We start from the raw sequence: 18101 nt of genomic DNA, 5'->3' as shown, positions 1-18101 counted from the left end.
GGGGCGAGGAGCTGGCGGTGCTGGGGCGCAGGCGTCAGGGACTCTGGTGCACGGGGAGAGCGGAGCCGGGCACTGGCACGGGGCAGAGGCTGCTCCAGGCCATTGCTCTCAGAAGCAGGAGCCCCAGGACGTGCCCAGTCCCCAGCCCCGTCTCTCCCCCAGGTCAGGCGCTGCCCGTCCTGCCTTCAGCTGGCCCCGCATGGACGGAGCTGCCCCGCGGAGCTGCCCCTTCCCTGCCCAGGGCTGAGCGTCCCGGGGCAGGGGCAGGGGCAGGGAGAGGGGCTCTGGGGTCAGCCTGGTGGTAGCAGCAAGTCCCCATCTCATCGCCCTGGTGGCACAAGGACACAGGGGCCTCACCGGGCTGTTCTGAGCATCACCCAAAATCCCAAACGTGAGCCTGGATAGCTCAGTTGGGAGAGCATCAGACTTTTAATCTGAGGGTCCAGGGTTCAAGCCCCTGTTCAGGCGAAAGCTTTATCATTTAGGTGGGAGCAAGGGGAGCCCGAGTGCTGCGGTGGCCCTGTAGGGGCTGCAGCCTGCCCCAGGCACCCTCTGCTGCCTCTTTTCCCGTGGACATGGGGTCTGCCTGCCCATCTGTCCATCCACTGCCCAACCCACACCATGATCTCCTCTTCCTATAATACCCCACTCGGAGACCCCCCCAGAGAGAAGAGGCAACCACTCCAAACCCGCAGCGTGGTTTATTGGACCGATGAACTTTGCTTCCCAGCGGCTCCGATCCCTTCAGCGCACAGCGGGCCGAGCGCCCGCCTCACTTGTCATTCATTTCTTGCCAGCAAGAAAACAAAGAGGTAATAAATAGGAAGCGCATCTGGGGGTGGGGGGGACAGGCTGGGGGTGCAGGCAGGACAGCCTGGCCCTGGGGCCACAGTCCCAGGAGTGCTGGGGCTGGGGGGGGGATATAGCAATCTTTATTTAATTACATTAAAATAGACTATTTAAAAAAATTATTTCTAGTAGTTAAAAAAATGTCATTGCCCACCTGTCCCTGAGCCCGGGGTAGGGGTGCTGGGGGCAGCGGGGAGGGCAGGGACCCCAGCCCAACCCCCCCCCGTGCCCAGCCGGCCCCGCGGCAGGGAGGGGGCCGCTGGGGGCGATGGGGGTGAGCGGGGTGGAAGCAGTGCAGCAGCCCTGCGCCCGCCAGCACCGGGGGCTGCAGGGGGACACGGCCCACGCCCGGGGCTAAATGACATGGCAGCAGTTGAACTGCCCCAGGGACAGGAGGCTCTCCTTGGAGCTGGGACGGATCTTGAAGGCCAGGGCTTTCTCGCACAGCGGGAACTGCAGGATCCGGTCCCTCAGGCTGCCGCTCTTGCCCTTACCCGGGTCCAGCTTTATCACATTCTCCGCGCCCGCCTCGGTGCCCCCTGGGCCCGAGGTCTCCACCGGCCGCCCGGCACGGCCGCGGGGGCTGCCCGGCCCCTGGCATTTGTCCGTGGGGTCTGGGGATGGTGGCAGGACAGGCCCCCTTTCCTGGGGGCGCCCCATGCCCTCCCTCTCCTTGGGGGGCCCGGTGCTGTCCCCCCGCATCTCCAGGGGCCCCGGGGCTCCGCGCCCGCCTCCGATGGCACCCGGGCGCCCCCCCCAGCCCCCCGGCTCGGCCCCCCGGCCCGGCACCTCCCCGCGGCACGACAGCCGGCGGGCCCCGGCGCGGAGGAAATCTCGCATCTGCTCCTGGTTCAGCGAGCTGCTCTTCCTCTCCAACACGGCGGGCCTGCCCTCCTCCTCCTCCTCTTCCTCCTCCTCCTCGCAGATCTGCTGCAGGGCCGGGGCGCTCTTGGTGATGGTGGTGTCGATGGCGGGGGCCTTCAGCAGCACCCGGGGGGGCTGGCGGACGCCGCGGCTGCTGTCACTGCCGTCCCCACAGGCAGACAGCGAGGGGGGCTGGGGGCTGCCGGGCTGAAGGCCACCGGTGCCATCCACGGGGCTGAACGTGTCCGAGAGGTCAGTCCTGAGAGCGGGGAGGAGCGGAGGAGTCAGCGCCCAGCCTGACACTGTGCATGGGGCTGGGGGTGGCGGGGGGCGGCGAGGGCTCACCTGCTCTGCACCTGCTTGGCCAGGTCGTAGAGGAGGCTCCGGCGGCGGCCCTGCTCCTCCTGCTTCTCCCGCAGCATCCTCTCCGCCAGCAAGAAGTAGGTGGCCGTGATGTGGTTGTAGCGGTCGGCCTCCAGCGCCCTGCGCGACACGGGGAGGGGCGAGCGTCAGCGCCCGAGGGACGCGCTCCCAGGAGCGACCCTCGGGGTCTCCAACCTCTTTCCCCAGCGCGCTCTCCCGGCCACAGACGCGCCCGACACTCACTCCTGGATGGTGTCCCGATCGGCGATGTGCCCGCACGTCATGGCCTGGATGATGATCTCGTGCTCCTCCCGGGACACGCGCTTGTGCGAGGTGAGGGGCAGCAGGGAGCGGCTGGCGGGGGACGGGTCCACCCCCTGCAGCCACGCGTGGCCCTCGATCTGCTCCAGGGAGGCTCGCTGCCGGGGGTCCCGCTGCAGCATCCTGGAGATGAGACTGCCCGGGGAAGGGAGCGACACCGGGAACCTCCATCAGAGCACAGCCGGGAGCTTTCCCCCATCCCCAACCCGATCCTGGGGCACCCACGGGGGTGGGGACAGGGCTCCCACAGGGACACCCATGGGGACGGGGCACCCACAGGGACGGGGGCACCCACCCCGGGGTTACACGGGGCCAGTGGGGAGAGATGCCTACTCAGAGCACTGCGCCGACACGTGCGGGGGCACGGTGTAGCGGCAGTCCATGATCATGGTGAGCGTCTCGCTGTCGTTGGCCTCCTGGAAGGGCGGCTGCCCGCACACCAGCATGTAGAGGATGACGCCCAGGCTCCAGATGTCTGCAAGAGGAAGATGAGGATGAGGTTCAGCAACCCCAGCCAGTGCGACCACCACGGCCAGGCCGGTGTCCCCAGCCTCACTGAGGACCCTCAAGGAGAGCCCAGGTACCCCCCAGCAGGTTCCAGCAGGGCGCAGGCAGGAACGGCGCCCCTCGGGGGGACTGCTCCGGGTCCTGCCCCACGGCAGGCGCCACCAATGTGGGGAAGGACCTCACCCGTCCCACATCTGAGCAGGTCCCCAGGGACTTCACAAAAGAGACGGTGGTCAGTGCGTGAAGACCACCTGCTCTGTCACCTCCTGGTCATTGTTTCTCATCACCTGCACTTGGCTCAGCTCAGCCACGGACCACACAGGTCCCAGGTGGATCCCAGCGCCAGGATGTGCTGGAGGGGACACCACAAAGACACCGGGGACAGGTGGGACCAGGGGCTGCATGACCCCAACAGCTCCGCACAGCCCCAAGACCACTGCCTGGGGTCTTGGCCCAAGCACACCCAGCAGGAAGGTTCTGGCTGGCAGTGGCAGGACCCGGCCACGGCTGGGATCAGGGCTCCCACGCAGGACAGCACCCTCACGAGGGCACATCACAGCACCACGGCCTCGTCCCTGTCGCTCAGAGCCACCAGTGGGCCACCTGCCCAGGTGGGCAGCGGGGACGGCCGTGCACAGGCACCAGGAGGAGCAGCGCTGGGTGCCCATGATCCATCCGGGTCCGCTAGGGTCAGGGCTCCAGCACGCACCCGCAGCCCGCATCTGCTGCGCCAGCCCCCCTGGAGGGGGTCCCTGAAGCGGGGTGGCACCGCCACCAGAGCTCCCCGCTGCCTTACAGGCTGCGGCAGCTCTGAGCTCTCCCAGCTGCGCGGGCACCGGCCCAAACGGGCTCGCTGCCCTCCTCTGGGGACAGGGACAGGGCCAGCCCCGCCGCCAGCCGCAGCAGTCATCTTCACGTGCCTCCTTGTGACTGCCACACAGACCCGCTGCAGAAACGCGCCCGTGCAGCGCTCCCGCCCCCCGTGGCGGCTCGGAGACTGATTTTCTTGCTATTGCAGAATCGTTTATTTTTAGGATGCTGAGCGCAGGCCCGGGGCTCTCTGCTAATACCTTCAGCTCCTTAAGTGCCTGCATTTTTAAATTTCTCATCTGCGCTGGCTTTCTCGCTTGATTTGCTTCTGCAGAGCTAGGCATTCGTGTTTCTACCACCCCTCCGAGCCCTGCCAGCTCCCACTTCAGGATCCTTCTCCCTCCGTGCTGAAACCGGGCCGTTGCCTTTAAGAGCTCCAGCGTTTTGTTTTGCTCAATCCTCCTGCCCCAAATTCCAGCGGAGCTGGCGCAGCTCCCAGCCCTGCCTCTCCTCCCACGTCCCCGCTGTCCCTGCGGGGCCTCCCTGCGCCCCGGGACGGGCCCCGAACCCCGGCAGGAAGCTCCACCAGGGCGGGGGCCGAGCGGAGGAAACTTTCCGAGCTGCAGGCAGCGGCATCCCGAGCAGGTTTCCTTCCGGCACCGAATCACCTCCGGCTCGGAGCTGCGCCGGGCTCAGCCTCGCTCTGCCTCCCGTCACCACCCCTCGCTGTGGCCAAACGTCCCAGTGCAGGATTTATCCCCCGGGGCCCTGAGGATGCCCAAAACTCCACGGGAAAGGGGAGCGCAAGCAGAGCAAGCCCGTGCACACCCACACACCACATCCTGGCGGGGCGATACGCACACACAAGGGAGGCACGAGCTCGGGGCGGGTGTCACCCGCGCGCTGCGCCCTTACCGACGGCCGGCGCGTCGTACTCGTCCCCGAGCAGGATCTCCGGCGCCGAGTACGCCAGCGAGCCGCAGCTGGTGGTGAGCATCTTGCCGGGCTGGAAGCGGTTGCTGAAGCCAAAGTCCGTGAGCTTGACCACCCCCTGCTCCTGGAAGAAGACGACGTTCTCGGGCTTGAGGTCACGGTGCACCACGTGCAGCTTGTGGCAGTAGGAGATGGCGTGGACGATCTGCGCGAAGTAGTGCTTGGCGCGGCCCTCGGCCAGGCCGCCCTCGTGCCGCATGATGTGGTCGAACATGTCGCCGCCGTCGCCCAGCTCCAGGATGAGGTAGAGCTTGGAGTGGGTGTCGATGACCTCGTAGAGGCGCACCACGTTGGGGTGCTGCACCAGCTTCATGCAGCGCACCTCCTGCAGCAGCTGCCCGGCCGCCTCGCCCGCCAGCTTGCTCTTGTCGATCACCTTGACGGCCACGCGCTGCCCGGTGAAGACGTGCCGCGCCAGCTTCACCACCGCGAAGTGCCCCTTGCCCAGCGTGCGCTCCAGGTCGTACAGCCCCGCGATCTTGCCCTCGGCCATGGCGGCGTCAGGCGGGGACGGGCATGGGGCGCTGCGGGGCAGGGGGGTGCTGAGCGGACACCCCCCGCCTCCGGAGTCCCCAGCGCCCCAGCGCCGACGGCGCTGCACCCCGATATCTCCCTGGTCCCCAGCACCTCCAGCCTCCCAGCACCCCGATAACCCCCCCTACCTCCAGGTCCCCAGCACCTCTGGCACCCCAACCTCCACATCCCCAGCACCCTGACACCCCAAATTCCAGGATCTCTGCACCCCCCGACCCCAGGCACCCCAACATCCCCCAACCCTCAGCACCCCGGTCCCCTGGGCATCCCAGTAACACCACTTCCAGTCCCCAGCACCCAACCCTGGGCACACCAGTATCCCCCCAGTCCCCATCCCCTTGGGCACCCCAGTACCCCAACCTCCAGTCACCCCAATACTAATTCCTTTTCCCCAGCACACCAACCTCCCAGTTCCTCAGCACCCCAATATCCCAACCTCCAGCCTCCCAGCACCTCAACCCCCTGGTCCCCAGCACCCCACTAACCTGGGCACCCCAATATCCCCCTCGTCCCCAGCACCCCCACCTCCAGCCCCCCCAGAACCCCAAGACCCTGGGCATCCCAAGCCCCAGTCCTCTGCACACCCCAAAACCCTACTTCCAGCCCTCAGCACCCCAACACCCCACAACCTCCATCCCCCCAGCCCCATGTGCACCCCAAAACCCCACTCCTGGGCCCCCAACACTCCCCCAGCCCCCTGGACACCCCAACACCCCACTCCCAGCTCCCTGTACACCCCAACACCCCACACCCAGACCCTTGTGCACCCCAACACCCCACTTTCAGCCCCCTGCACACCCCAAAACCCCACTCCCTGCCCCCTGCACACCCCAAAACCCCACTCTGAGACCCCTGTGCCCCCCAAAACCCCACTCCCTGCCCCCTGCACACCCCAAAACCCCACTCTGAGACCCCTGCACACCCCAGCGCCCCGCTCCCAGCTCCCTGAGCACCCTGAAACCTCACTCCCAGACCCCCAATACCCCAAAACCTCATTCCCAGATTCCTGTGCACCTTAACACCCCACTCCCAGACCCTTGTGCACCCCAAAACCCCACTCCCAGCACCCGGCACCCCACTCCTTGACCCCTGCACACCCCAAAACCCCACTGCCAGACCCCGGTACACCCCAACACCCTACGCCCAGCCCCTTGTGCACCCCAAAACCAAACTCTGAGACCCCAGTGCACCCCAGCACCCCGCTCCCAGCTCCCTGCGCACCCCGAAACCTCACTCCCAGACCCCCAACACCCCGAAAACTCACTCCCAGACCCCTGTGCACCCCAAAACCCCACTTTGAGACCCCCGTGCACCCCAAAACCTCACTCCCAGCCCCCTGTGCACCCCAAAAACCCCCTCCCAGCCCCCTGTGCGCCCCAAAACCTCACTCCCAGACTCCCACGCACCCTAACACCCCGCTCCCAGCCCCCTGCACACCCCGAAGCCCCACTCTGAGACCCCCGCGCACCCCAAACCCCGCTCCCAGCCCCCCCCCCGGCTCTCACCGCCCGCCGGAGCTCGGGGCCGCGGGGCTGCTGCGTCCCGGCGCGCCCGCCCCGCTGACGTCACGCGGCTCGGGGGCGCGCCTTAAAGGGCCCCGGCGCCGCGCCGAGGCCGGGCGCAGCTCAGCGCACCCAGCGCGGGGGGGGCGGCCCCGGGGGTTTGAGCGAGGCGCCGGGGCGGTGGGAGGGGGGCGGGCGCGGAGCCCGGGGCCGTTCCTGGAAGCGGCGGGCGGCTCGTTTAGCTCGTTAGGGGGCCGGGGGGCTAAAAAAAGCTCCCGCCGGTTAAGGAGCTCTCAGCGCGCTCCGCTAATGCCTTCCCAGAAGCCCTCCGAGCGCGGCCGCCGGAGGGGCCCTAATGAGCCAGGCCCTAATGAGCCGGGCCTTAATCAGCCAGACCCTAATGAGCCAGGCTGAGCCCGCTCGGGGCTGGCGTCACCGCTTCGCGACGGTGGCAGCGCTGCCCCCTCCCCTGGCACCCAGAACCAACCCCCCCGGGGTGTAGGGGCTGGGGGCATGGAGCTGCCCCGTGGTGCTGGACGGGGCACGGGCACCTGCCGGGACTGGGCGCAGGGTGGGCCTGCACCCCGGCTGTAGGGGACCCCACGGTGTGGGTAGGATGGGGGCATCGCGGCTGGGTGCGGGGCTGGAGGGCCGGTGAGAGGCTGTGCGGGTGCTGAGCTGCTGCCGCCCAGCCCACACCAGGCTTCGCCGCAGCTTCCCCTGGGTTTGGGTGCGGCGCCCGAAGGTCCCGGCACCGAGAAGCTCGAGGAGCCGCATCCGCCATGCGGCCGTGGAAGCCGCCGTCGGGGCCGGGGGCTGGTGCTGCTGGTTGTCCTCGCCGTGGCGGAGGCCAGCCCTGGGTGCGCAGGGAGCTCCTGCGGGAGCTCGGAGACGCTGCAGGTTCTGGAAGGGATCAAGGAAGGAGAGGCGCAGTTAGCACAGATGGGGGCCCCGAGGCCCTGCGGACGGGTAGTGGTTGGGAGTGGAGGCTGCAAATGGGCTCTGAGCTGTGGCTGGACTCACGCCAGGAGCTAGGGGCGGGCAATTTTACCCTCAAAAAGCAGCAGAGAGCTCTGTGTGTCTGGGGAGAGCAGCGCTGATGTTCCTCTGCCTGGGAGCAGGTTTCTCCAAAGCACGCGGAGGGATGATGGAGCGAGGCCGGGCGCAGCCAGAGGCTCCTCTGGCACGGGCCCCCATGGGACATGGGATCCCACGGCTCCTCCGGCATGGGGCAGCCAGGACCTCGCACCGCTGGGTGGCCTCACCTGGATTTTGGGGCAGGTGGGGCCGAGCTCCTCGCCGCAGCCCCACGCAGGAGCCCTCCCTCCCACGCACCGCCCCGCCGCCCGCCTCGCCGGCCAGCCGAAGCCCCGTTTCCAGAGCAGCCCACCTACCCGGTGGTTAGCGGAGTCACGCGGCCGCGGCACTTAATTAACAGGGAGCCGATATAAATTCCCGTAAGCATGCGGGGAGGACGTCGAAGCGGAGAGCCGCGCTCCCAGCGAGCCTGGCGGAGCAGCGCGCTCGGAGCCCCTCTGTGCCTGGAGGTCGGTGGGGTTCTGCCCCAGGGAAGGGTCTGGGCCGCGGGGCCGGGCGGGAGGAGCGATGGGGGCACCCCACACAGGTCCGTGGGGGTCCCCTGGACATGGAGGGGGTCTCCCGTGGCACAGCATGGGGTGGTTTTGTGGGGTGAGGAGGGGTGAGTGGGTCCAGGCTGCCAGGCTGGAGCCCCTGCGTGGCTTTTTGGCCCGGCCGAAGGAGCAGGAGCTGGGTGTCACGGGTCTGGGCTGCCTGCGTGGGACAGGGTCACCGCTCCCGGGTCCCCTTTTTGGCTCCCCGCATGGTTTTCAGGCTGCTGAAGCTCACAGCCCTGTCCCGCACTGGGAGAGGAGAATCTGGATTCCCCCACGGGCAGGGAGCCCTGCACTGGGGCAGGGGGAAACCACGGGCTGGTCCCACCTGGGGACACTGGATGGTGCTGCCCAGTCTCCAGACAGCTTGACCAGGCAGAGGAGGCTGCACGCAAACGCCCCCCACACATCAGCCATCCAGCTGAGCCTCTGTGGGTTATTGGGGTTACATGCCCAGATGCAGCCCAGGCTGTAAGGACCAGCTTCTGGCCTTTAAAACCAGCGGCATTTCTGTGCCCTGTGAGCCTAAGTGCCAGGCAGGAGCTTCGTGGGACCCGTTTCGGCCGCAGCCTGTGCACTGGCAGGTGGGCACGTGTGGCCTCGCGGCGGCCTGGAAGATGGGCAGGGAGACCCTGAGCCTCCACAAACAGCTCAGGTCCCATCTCCGGGAGGCAGAACCAGCTTCAGATCACTTTGGACGCTCCCGTCTGAAGTCCGGTAGCGGGGGACAGAGCATCAGACCTCACAGCCTTCCCTCTTGTTCTCGCTGTTGAAGTTGGGTGCCAGGCTTGGCACTGGGCCACCTGTGGGGGCTTTGTCCCCTGCCAGGCCATGGGACAGGGGAGGTCCCAGTGCTTCTGGCTGGAGAGGAGGACTGGCTGTGCCCGAGGGCTTCCCATCTCCTGGTGGCAGCACCATCTCCTGGTGGGAACACCTAGCTGGGGAACATCGTGGAGAGGGCAGGCCCAGAGCTGGGGTGCACGAGAGCACCCGAGCCAACGTCACAGCTGGCACGGGCTGCCCTTGGCCATGCCCCTTCCTCGCAGGTCACCCCAGGACCATGCTGAACGTGCTGCTGCTGTGCTACGGGCTGCTGCAGGGCATCCAGGCCATCCTCACCTCGGACCTCAGCCACGGACACCTGCAGAAGATGAGCGCCGGGCTGTACGGGGCAGACAGAGCCCGCTACTCCAGCCTGCTGCGTAAAGTCAAGGAGGTGGCGGTGGAGCCTGCAGGTGAGTCCTGTGCTCCCCGTCCCTTGCTGGCACACCCAGGCCCCCAAAATAGAAGCGGGGAGCCCACACGCAGCCAGCAGCTGCCCTGCAGTGCCAGTGTCCAGCCCCTCTCTATTTTGCAGGAGCTCTTCCCAGGCCGGAGTTTGATCAGATGGCCCTGGAGGTCCAAGAAGCTGATGATGACCTCCTGCAGAAAAGCAGTGCGCTGGAACCGCAGGTAATGCTCCGTGATCTTGTGTTTTCCTAAAAAAATAATTATAAAAAAGCACCAGGGCTGCTTTGAGCCACACCAGGCTTCTCCATGCCCTAGCGGCCAGGGTGGTTTTGAGCAAACCCTAAACGTGGTCTGGGAAGGGAGCATCCCTTCGCTGTCTGCTGAGGAGCGTGGACGTGCTTGGAGCTTGGGAAGCTGGACATCACGGGGCTGGGAAAGCCGTTCCTTTGGGGTTGGCCTTCCAGGGACGCTGCTGCAGGGGCTGGGAGGGGAACTGGCTGGAGGGAGGGAAGTTCTGAGGGCAGGTGAGGTTTCCCTGCCTAATTTCCTAAGAAACTGTGGGAACTGAAACTTCCCACCACACATTTCCGTAATGAAAAATGGGCGTGAAACATCCTCTTTTGAAATTTCTCAAGCCAGACCAATTGTTCAGTAAAAATCAGTGGGGACTGTGAGGACACTTCCAGCCAGAGGGAATGGGAGCGGGGAATCCACTGTCGAGGACCATCAGGTCTGTTTGGAGTAACACACGGACCCCGTCCTTCCCCTTGGAGGGTCCAAGCGGGACCTGTTCCTGCTACCCCTGACCCAAGGGGTTCATGGATCAACCACTGAAGTGAAAAAAGGGTTCAGCACAAAGCCCCGAGTCTCTTCTCTTGGGGCCAGGCTGAGCTCTGGATATCTCTGGTTTTGGCAAGCCTCATTTTGTTTGAGATGGAGCTGCCTTGGGCTCCTGGCTCTCTCCAAAACAGTTCTTCATCACCAGCCGGCAGACCACAAACCCTCTCCCTCCTCCTCTCTCTGGCAGGCGTCATCCACAGCCCTGCAGGCTCCGGGCCGAGAAGAGCGTTCTCCCCGCCGGTGTGTCCGCCTCCTGGAGTCCTGCCTGGGCCACCAGATCCCCTGCTGCGACCCCTGCGCCACCTGCTACTGCCGCTTCTTCAACGCTTTCTGCTACTGCAGGAAGATCAGCACCAATTTCCCGTGTGGCAAGAACTAGTGCCACAGGGCTGCCTGCTCCTCGCCCCTCGGGGCCACTACGGGCCTCTCCCCACGAGCCTCTTCCTCCGCAGCTCCAATAAAGCAGCCGATAGCAAACCTGTCGCTGAGAGTGGGGCTGTGCCAGGAGCTGGGCTGGTGTCCTGCTCCTGAGAGCGAGGGTGGCCCAGGACCTGCTGCCTAAGATGCCTTTCACCAGGCGACTGGGGTGGGCAGGGACCTCCTGGTGTCACCCGGTGCCACCCTGCTCCAGCAGGGCCACCCAGCGCCGGTGCCCAGCACCAAGCCCAGGTGGGTTTGGAGAACCTCCCCACCAGGCTGTTTCCCAGCTGGGTGCCCCCACGCCAACCTGGTGCCCTCCCTCCCTGAAGCGTTTCACCCATCAGGGCAGCCCCCAAGCCCTGGCAAGAGCTGCCAGCATGAGGTACATCCCAGCATCCCGGGCACCCACGGCCCTCCAGATGCCATCAGGCTCGGGGCCAGGCGCAGACCATGGCTGGGGAAGGGGGCTGTGGCAGTGTGAGAAGCCCTAACAAAACAGGGGAGGCTCCAGGGTGATGGGGGGGGGCTGTACTGGGGTGGGGGGCTGAGGATCCCCTCAGATTCCCTTCAGGGTGCATCAGGCTCCCCCCAGGCTACCTCAAAATTACCCCCTGGGTCCCTTCAGGCTCCCTCTGACTCCTGTCAAACTCTCCCCAAAAATCCCTCAGACCCCCTCGAGCTCCCCCTAAGACTCCCTCAGACTCCTCTCAGAATCCCCCTCAGGCTCCCCTCTGACTCCCTCTCAGCCTTCCCCAGGGTTCCCTCAGAATCCCTCTCAAACTCCCTCCAGACTCCCCCTGACCCCCTCAGCCTCCCTCACACTCCCCCCAGCCTCCCCTCAGTCTCCCCCTAAGACTCCCTCAGGCTCCTCTCTGACTCCTCCTCAGGCTCCCCCAGGGTCCTCTCAGGATCCCCTTTAAGACTCCCTCTGACCCCCTCAACCTCTCCCTCAGGCTCCCCCTCAGGACTCCCCCCTAAGATCCCCTCAGAATCCCCCCCGACTCTCCCTTAAGACTCCAACTGCCCTCAGTTTCCCCTTAATGCTCCCCTAAGACCCCCTCAGAATCCCCCTAAGACTCCCTCTGACTCCCCTCAGTCTCCCCCTAAGACCCCCTCAGGCTCCTCTCTGACTCCCCCTCAGCCTCTCCTTCAGGCTCCCCCCCTAAGACTCCCTCTGACCCCCCTCAGCCTCTCCCCTAGGCTCCTTCAGCCTCCCCCTTAGGACTCCCCCTAAGCTCCCCTCAGAAACCCCCCAGCCTCCCCTCTAAGACTCCAATTCCCCTCAGTCTCCCCTTAATACTCCCCCTAAGACCCCCTCTGGCTCCCCCTCAGCCTCCCCCAGGTCCCTCAGCCTCCCCGTTAAGGCTCCCCATTAAGCCCCCCCCCCCCCAGAATCCCCCCCCAGCCCCTCCCCTCAGCCCCCCCCAGCCCCTCCCTCCCGCGCACAGCCCGCCGGGACGCGGAGCGGGCGGGGCGCTCCGTCCCGCGTCACGTGAGCGGCGGGTCACGTGAGGAGGCGCCGCCGCCGCCGCCCGCCGCCATGTCGTGCTTCCCGGAGCTGCACTTCAACGTGGACAACGGCTACCTGGAGGGGCTGGTGCGCGGCTTCAAGGCGGGCGTGCTGCGGCACGGCGACTACGTCAACCTGGTGCAGTGCGAGAGCCTCGAGGGTGAGCGGCGGGGCGGCGGGCTCACCTCCTGTGCTTGGCTTTTTTTTTAATTATTATTATTATTTTTTTATTATTTTTATTTTATTTTTGTAGGTGGGTGTGTGCGGGGCTGGGGAGGGCTTGGTCCGTGCTGCCCCTTCCCTCCCGACCCATCCCCTCCATGTAATCCCAGAACGTTTTGGGTTGGGAGGGACCCTAAAGCCCCCCCAGTTCCACCCCCTGCCCCAGGCAGGGATGCCGCCACCAGCCCAGGTTGCCCAAGGCCCCATCCAGCCTGGCCCTCAGCACCCCCGGGGACGGGGCAGCCACAGCCTCTCTGGGCAACCTCAACCAGGGCCTCACCTCCCGTACAGCGAAGAACTTCCTCCTGACATCCAATCTAAATCTCCCCTCTTTTAGCTTAAAACCACTCCCTCTTCTCCTGTCATTACCTACCCAAGTAAAGAGTCCCTCTCCATCCTTTTTATAAGCTCCCTTTAAGTACTGAACGGTCACACTGAGGTCTCCCCCGAGCCTCCTCTTCTCCAGGCTGAACAGCCCCACCTCTCTCAGCCTTTCCTTGTAGCAGAGCTGCTCCAGCCCCTTGATCATCTTTGTCCCTCCTCTGCACCCCCTCCAACATGGTCATCTTTGAGTCCCTGCTCTGCACCCGCTCTAACAGCCCCACCTCCTCCTTGTGCTGGGGGCTCCAGACCTGGACACAGGACTCCAGGTGGGGCCTCATAAGGGCAGAGCAGAGGGGGACACTCACCTCCCTCCCCTGCTGCCCACCCCTCTGGTGATGCAGTTGGTCTTCTGGGCTGCAAGCACACACTGCTGGTTCGTGTCAAGCTTTTCGTCCACCAGAACCCCCAAGTCCTTCTCTGCAGGGCTGCTCTCAATGAGTTCTTCTCCCAGCCTGTCCTCCAGTCTGGGATTGCCCCAGCCCAGGTGCAGCACCTTGCACTTGGACTTGTTGAACCTCATTAGGTTCACATGGGCCAAATTCTCAAGCTTGTCCAGGTCCCTTTGGATGGCATCCCTTCCTTCTGTTGTGTCAACTGCACCACTCAGTTGTGGATCCCATCCCAACTGGTCAGTGCTGCGCTGCTCTCCGTGCCAGCGCCCTGCTTAATGTTGTCCCATCCTAGGTGCCAAGAGCCTGGTCAGCGATCTGCCTGTAACCCACAAGCACCAAAACCTGCTCCCTAGTGAAATGGGGTGAAAATACGCAAGTCAGGAGGTTTCAGTTTTTCGGTCAGTGGGACTGCAACGTTTGGATTTGCCTTAAACTTCTGAAAATGCCAGGCAGTTGGTAGCAAGCTGAATATGAGCCAGCAGTGTGCCCTGGCAGCCAGGAGGGCCAACCGTACCCTGGGGTGCACCAAGCACGGCATTGCCAGTCGGTCAAGGGAAGGGATTGTCCCGCTCTGCTCTGCGCTGGTGCGGCCTCACCTCGAGCACTGTGTGCAGTTCTGGGCACCACAGTACAAAAAGGACATGAAAGTGTTGGAGAGTGTCCAGAGGAGGGCTACGAAGATGGTGAAGGGCCTAGAGGGGAAGACGTACAAGGAGCAGCTGAGGTCACTGGGCCTGTTCAGCCTGGACAAGAGGAGGCTGAGGGGAGACCTCATCATGGCCTACAGCTTCCTCACAAAGGAGAGTGGAGGGGCAGGCGCCGATCTGTTCTCTTTAGTGACCAGCGATAGGACCCGAGGGAATGGAGTCAAGCTGCGGCAGGGGAGGTTCAGGCTGGATGTCAGGAAGAGGTTCTTCACTGAGAGGGTGGTCGTGCACTGGAACAGGCTCCCCAGGAACGTAGTCACGGCACTGAGCCTGTCGGAGTTTAAGAAGAATTTGAACTGTGCTCAGTCATATGGTCTGAATTGTTGGGTAGACCTGTGTGGGGCCAGGAGTTGGACTCGATGATCCTTGTGGGTCCCTTCCAACTTGGGATACTCTGTGGCTCTCTGAAGTGTCAGCTCCGTCTTGCTCGCTGCCGAGTGATTGAGATCCAGGCTCAGCATCTGGAGGGGTCCTTGGCAGGCGGACTCTGGTTGTGTGTTACCTGGAGCTGCTCACCCAGATGTTAACGGAATGGGAACAGAATGCTCTCACTTGCTTCAGCCTCTGTGTACCTTAAAAATATCTGGAATATCTTTATGTAGGACAAGCTTATTTTCATCAGACTTTTCTGCAGGTCTTTGCTTGCAGCAGCCTTTATCGTTCTTGCTGTGGGGCGCAGGGCCTGAAGGAGTGTGACGGGAGGTATTCCTGCTGTCTTGCTAGTCAGCAGCCTCAGCACGCCCTAAACTTTGTCCCCGCAGACTAATTCCTCTTTGGGGTGTTCCTGTGTTTTCGGTTTCTCCTTTTTCTCTCTCTCTCTTTGCCTTCTAAACCCAGTTGCGTAAACTTGGCTCTTCCTGCGCTGCCTTCTGCATTTGAAGTGGCTCGGTTAGGGCTGTCTGTGATTGTCACGGTGTCATTGTCGTCCTGCCCCTGACAGCTCTCTGGTGGCTGCTGCAGCTGTGCTCCTCGTCAGGCTCCGTTCAGACCTCAAAGGCTGCTCTGAGCTGCTGCTGTTCTCGTTCCCCCTCCACTTGGCTTTCTCTGCCCCTTCTGTAGGAGGCTTTCCTTCAAGGAACGTTGCTTGCGGTCACTTATGTAGGTCTGTGGTCAGACAATTTCTTTCTCTGTCCCTATAGCTACAATTTTCCTGTCACGTTACTGGTTTTCTGTGCTCTCCAGACTTTAAAGTGCATCCTCTCTCTGTCCGCGCTAAATCTAGCGGCTAGTTTATCGGTAGCCACAATAGTCGTTAGGCACACGGTGTTCATGCGCTCTCCTCTGCCTTTCCCCTTCTGTTTTCGCTGCCTCTTCTCAGCGTGCCCCTGGCTCCGCAGCCGGTCGCAGGCCTGGGGCAGGCAGTGGAGAGGCCCTGAGGGACCCGAGGCTGCTCTGCTGCTGCCCCTGGGGTGTGGGTGCCTGCTTGGGCTGCGTGGGGCCCTTGGGTGGCAGTTCGCTGGCACTGATGTTGCTGGGCTTCCAGGTCTGAGGTGCTGCTCCCTCGTGTGTGCTCGGATTGGTGTGGAAGCACAAAGAGGTCGAGTTTTGTGCTTTAGGACTTGAGCTGGCGGCTTGACGCTGCCGGAAGGAGGAGATCGTGCCTTTCTGCGTGATCCTCTGCCGTCTCTGCTTGTCTGATCGCAAAGTAAGCTGATTAAAACTCCTGCTGCCTGCTGAGACCGCTTGCTGCTGTCTCAGGGAGCCATATAGCTCACTGTGATCAGGCAGGCTCCCGAGCTGGCTTTAAAAAGGGCTGGAAAACACGACGAGAATTGCCAGGAGAGCACAAACGGCTGTTTTGGCTTAAGCTTTCTCTGGAGACCCTCAGCAACAACCTGTTTAATCCCCTCTTTCAGCCCCAGGAGTCCTGGTTCTCAGGCTGTTCCTCACCCGGAGGTCCTCATGTGCTGCGTGCCCGCGCTGGATGTGCTCGGGGCTTGCTGCAGCCAGTTCCTGCTTCTGACACGAGGTGTCAGTGACGGGCTTGGAGCTGCTTCCGCTGTGTAAGCACGCATCTGTCCTCAGGCAGGCTCTCCTTGGACAACCAAGCTCAGGAGTCGCTGGGACTTCTCTCATCAGAAGGATGCTGAGCTCCTGGAAGCTGTTGCAGCCTGCTGGAGGCCTGGAGTCCGCTCAGGAGAACGCAGTGCTGTCGGTAGAGTTGGACAGCAGCGCTGCTGGAAGAATTGGAGCTCGATCTAGGACAGGAATATCGGTTACAGGCAGGCATTGCTGTTGGTATTCAGCACTGCAGGCAGTGTACGGAGCTTGGAAAGTGAGCAAAAGCATTTTCTTTAGGAGCAGGAGTTTCCGTACCTTCTCGTCAGTGTTCACTAGCCTCTCACTGCTGATGCTCCCCTGCTGGCTGAGGGCAGTGAGGCTGGGAAGCAGCCAGCTGGGAAGTGGCAGGCGCTTGGTGCGAGCCAGCTGAGCCTCAGAGGTGCGATTGGGAGGCGGGTGGTGGCTGGGGGATGCAAATAATTGATAAACGTGGTCCTTAGGGAAAGAAGGAGTTCCTAAGGATGCAGTGCTTCTTTCTCACCTCCGCAGCCTGGTCTACCAGCCTTCGTTTCTGGGGTGCAGACAGCTGGACAGTGAGATCGGGGCGTGGAGGTGGGTCGTGCGTGTCCTGGGCTGCCTGGCTCCGCGCCGCCTGGAGGCTTGCCCTGAGCAGCATCCGCCCGCGTGCCTGAGCCTTGTTTCTTGTTAAATGCGTCCGTGCAGTGCACAGCGTGTGCCAAACTGGTGCGGGGCTGGGTGTTGTGGAACGAGCCAAGACCAGGCTGGCTGTGAGTCTGGAAGGGCACTGAAGCAAGGGCCTGCCTGGGCAGCAGCGCGGGCTCCTGGCTCCAGCGCATCGATGGTGCATGTGCCACAGGCTCCTGAGTGCAGAATTTTATTGTGATGGTCCCAAGGACCTTTCTTTCCTCCCGCGGAGGCCTTGGCTGTATCGTGCTGCAGGCCGAGTGCTCCCCACATCTGCTTTCCCCAAGGGAGGAGCAGAAGAGGCCGTGCTGCCCTTCTCTCTTGGGCTTTATCACTGTGCTCTTGGAGTCTGTGCCCTGGAGGCTGGGGCTGGGCTTCTCTTCCAGCTTAGCTGCAGGAGCGCCATGTCCTCTCTCGTGCAGAGAAGCTGCGGTCCTCATTGATGGAGCAAGGAGAGGCCACGTGATGGATCTAAGCCCTGCCATGCTTCAGGACCACCTTGAACTTGGAGGCTGCTTCAGGCTAAGCCCGGAGCTCTGCAGGTGCAGCAGCCCAGCCTTTACACGTGCAGGGACCTCCTGAAAGCACGGGACGGGGCCACTGCCCTGGCATCTCTTTTTATTTTTGTGAAAAACTGGCCCTGGGCTCGCTGGGGTGCGTTGTGGCTGCGCAGGAGGAGCGGCCCTGCCCCAGGAGCTCCCGTCTAACACGCAGGGCATCTGATGCCCCAGGCAGAGCTCTGGGGCCTGAGCAGGGCTCGGGAGCGTTCCTGCCCCATGAGCCCTGGCTGCGAGTGTGACAAAAGAGCAGCAGCCCCAAAGCTGCCCTGTGCCCGCCGGGGCTGCTCGGTCGGCTCTCCTCTTGAAGCAAGCTCAATCAAAACACGTCAAAAATAAGCGGCGGCCCTTGCGCAGCCGCGGTGGCCAACAGACGCTGTGGTCTCTGGCTTCCTGCAGGGTTCATCAGAGGCTCGCTGCTGTTTGTTCTGGCCTCCTTCACCAGGTGGAGACCTACCCCACAGCCTCGCATAGCTAAACTTCAGGCGGCACCTGAGGTCAGCTTCTCAGCACGGGCGCAGCCTGATGCCTTGTCTGGATCCTGCCCCTCGTCAGAAGGTGGCAGTGCCTGGGCTTCCCAGCACGCGTCACCTGCAGCCTGTCACCGCTGGTGTCCTGCTGCTCTTCCTCCTCTGCTCTCGGTCCCTGCAACGTGGGGCTGCTTCTGCCCCGTTCCTCCTAGCTTCCGAATGATTTGTTGCTTTTCCCTTAAACTTCACTAGGCATCACAGCGGTGTCCTGGACTTCTGAGATCGCAGC

General features: G+C 63.6%; 3 protein-coding genes across 4 annotated transcripts in view; 2 read left to right on the top strand and 1 right to left on the bottom strand.

Annotated features, from left to right (window-relative positions):
- Positions 1-682: 682 nt before the first annotated feature.
- LOC308176621 (SNF-related serine/threonine-protein kinase-like) lies at positions 683-6888 on the bottom strand. Its single transcript, XM_080552640.1, has 6 exons — positions 6747-6888; positions 4630-5231; positions 2731-2872; positions 2320-2532; positions 2059-2196; positions 683-1972 (listed from the first exon to the last, which is right to left on the bottom strand). The coding sequence occupies exons 2-6, from the start codon at positions 5198-5200 to the stop codon at positions 1204-1206; spliced, it is 1833 nt and encodes a 610-aa protein (XP_080408766.1). The 5' UTR covers positions 5201-5231; positions 6747-6888; the 3' UTR covers positions 683-1203.
- On the top strand, positions 6889-10927 carry AGRP (agouti related neuropeptide). 2 transcript variants are annotated; one of them, XM_080552680.1, is made up of 4 exons: positions 6898-8290; positions 9421-9609; positions 9732-9826; positions 10632-10927. In XM_080552680.1, exons 2-4 carry the CDS (start codon positions 9435-9437, stop codon positions 10821-10823), a joined length of 462 nt encoding a protein of 153 aa, XP_080408806.1. In that variant the 5' UTR covers positions 6898-8290; positions 9421-9434; the 3' UTR covers positions 10824-10927. The 2 variants fall into 2 exon arrangements, with proteins under 2 accessions (XP_080408807.1, XP_080408806.1); XM_080552681.1 differs by having other exon boundaries at positions 6889-9609.
- Positions 10928-12316: 1389 nt separating this feature from the next.
- ATP6V0D1 (ATPase H+ transporting V0 subunit d1) overlaps positions 12317-18101 on the top strand; it is a 36761-nt gene continuing 30976 nt past the window's right edge. The window contains exon 1 of the mRNA XM_080552668.1: positions 12317-12534. Coding sequence (XP_080408794.1) covers positions 12405-12534 — 130 coding nt within the window. The 5' untranslated portion in view covers positions 12317-12404. The remainder of the gene's footprint in view (positions 12535-18101) is intronic.

This window comes from Anser brachyrhynchus (genome assembly GCF_964034855.1).
Source record: "Anser brachyrhynchus genome assembly, chromosome: 12".
NCBI classification, from domain to species: domain Eukaryota; kingdom Metazoa; phylum Chordata; class Aves; order Anseriformes; family Anatidae; genus Anser; species Anser brachyrhynchus.
The sequence above is the reverse complement of the archived record's forward strand: the minus strand, read 5'-3'. Positions and strand labels throughout refer to the sequence as shown.

Excerpts from the sequence above, each read along its gene's own strand:
- LOC308176621 (XM_080552640.1), bottom strand. The coding sequence starts at position 5,200 with ATGGCCGAGGGCAAGATCGCGGGGCTGTACGACCTGGAGCGCACGCTG. Across the intron at positions 2,197-2,319 it reads GATCGGGACACCATCCAGGA|GGCGCTGGAGGCCGACCGCT; the intron begins GTGAGTGTCGGG and ends CGTGTCGCGCAG. Across the intron at positions 1,973-2,058 it reads GCCAAGCAGGTGCAGAGCAG|GACTGACCTCTCGGACACGT; the intron begins GTGAGCCCTCGC and ends CCCCGCTCTCAG.
- AGRP (XM_080552681.1), top strand. The coding sequence starts at position 9,435 with ATGCTGAACGTGCTGCTGCTGTGCTACGGGCTGCTGCAGGGCATCCAG. Across the intron at positions 9,610-9,731 it reads GGTGGCGGTGGAGCCTGCAG|GAGCTCTTCCCAGGCCGGAG; the intron begins GTGAGTCCTGTG and ends TCTATTTTGCAG. Across the intron at positions 9,827-10,631 it reads GCAGTGCGCTGGAACCGCAG|GCGTCATCCACAGCCCTGCA; the intron begins GTAATGCTCCGT and ends TCTCTCTGGCAG.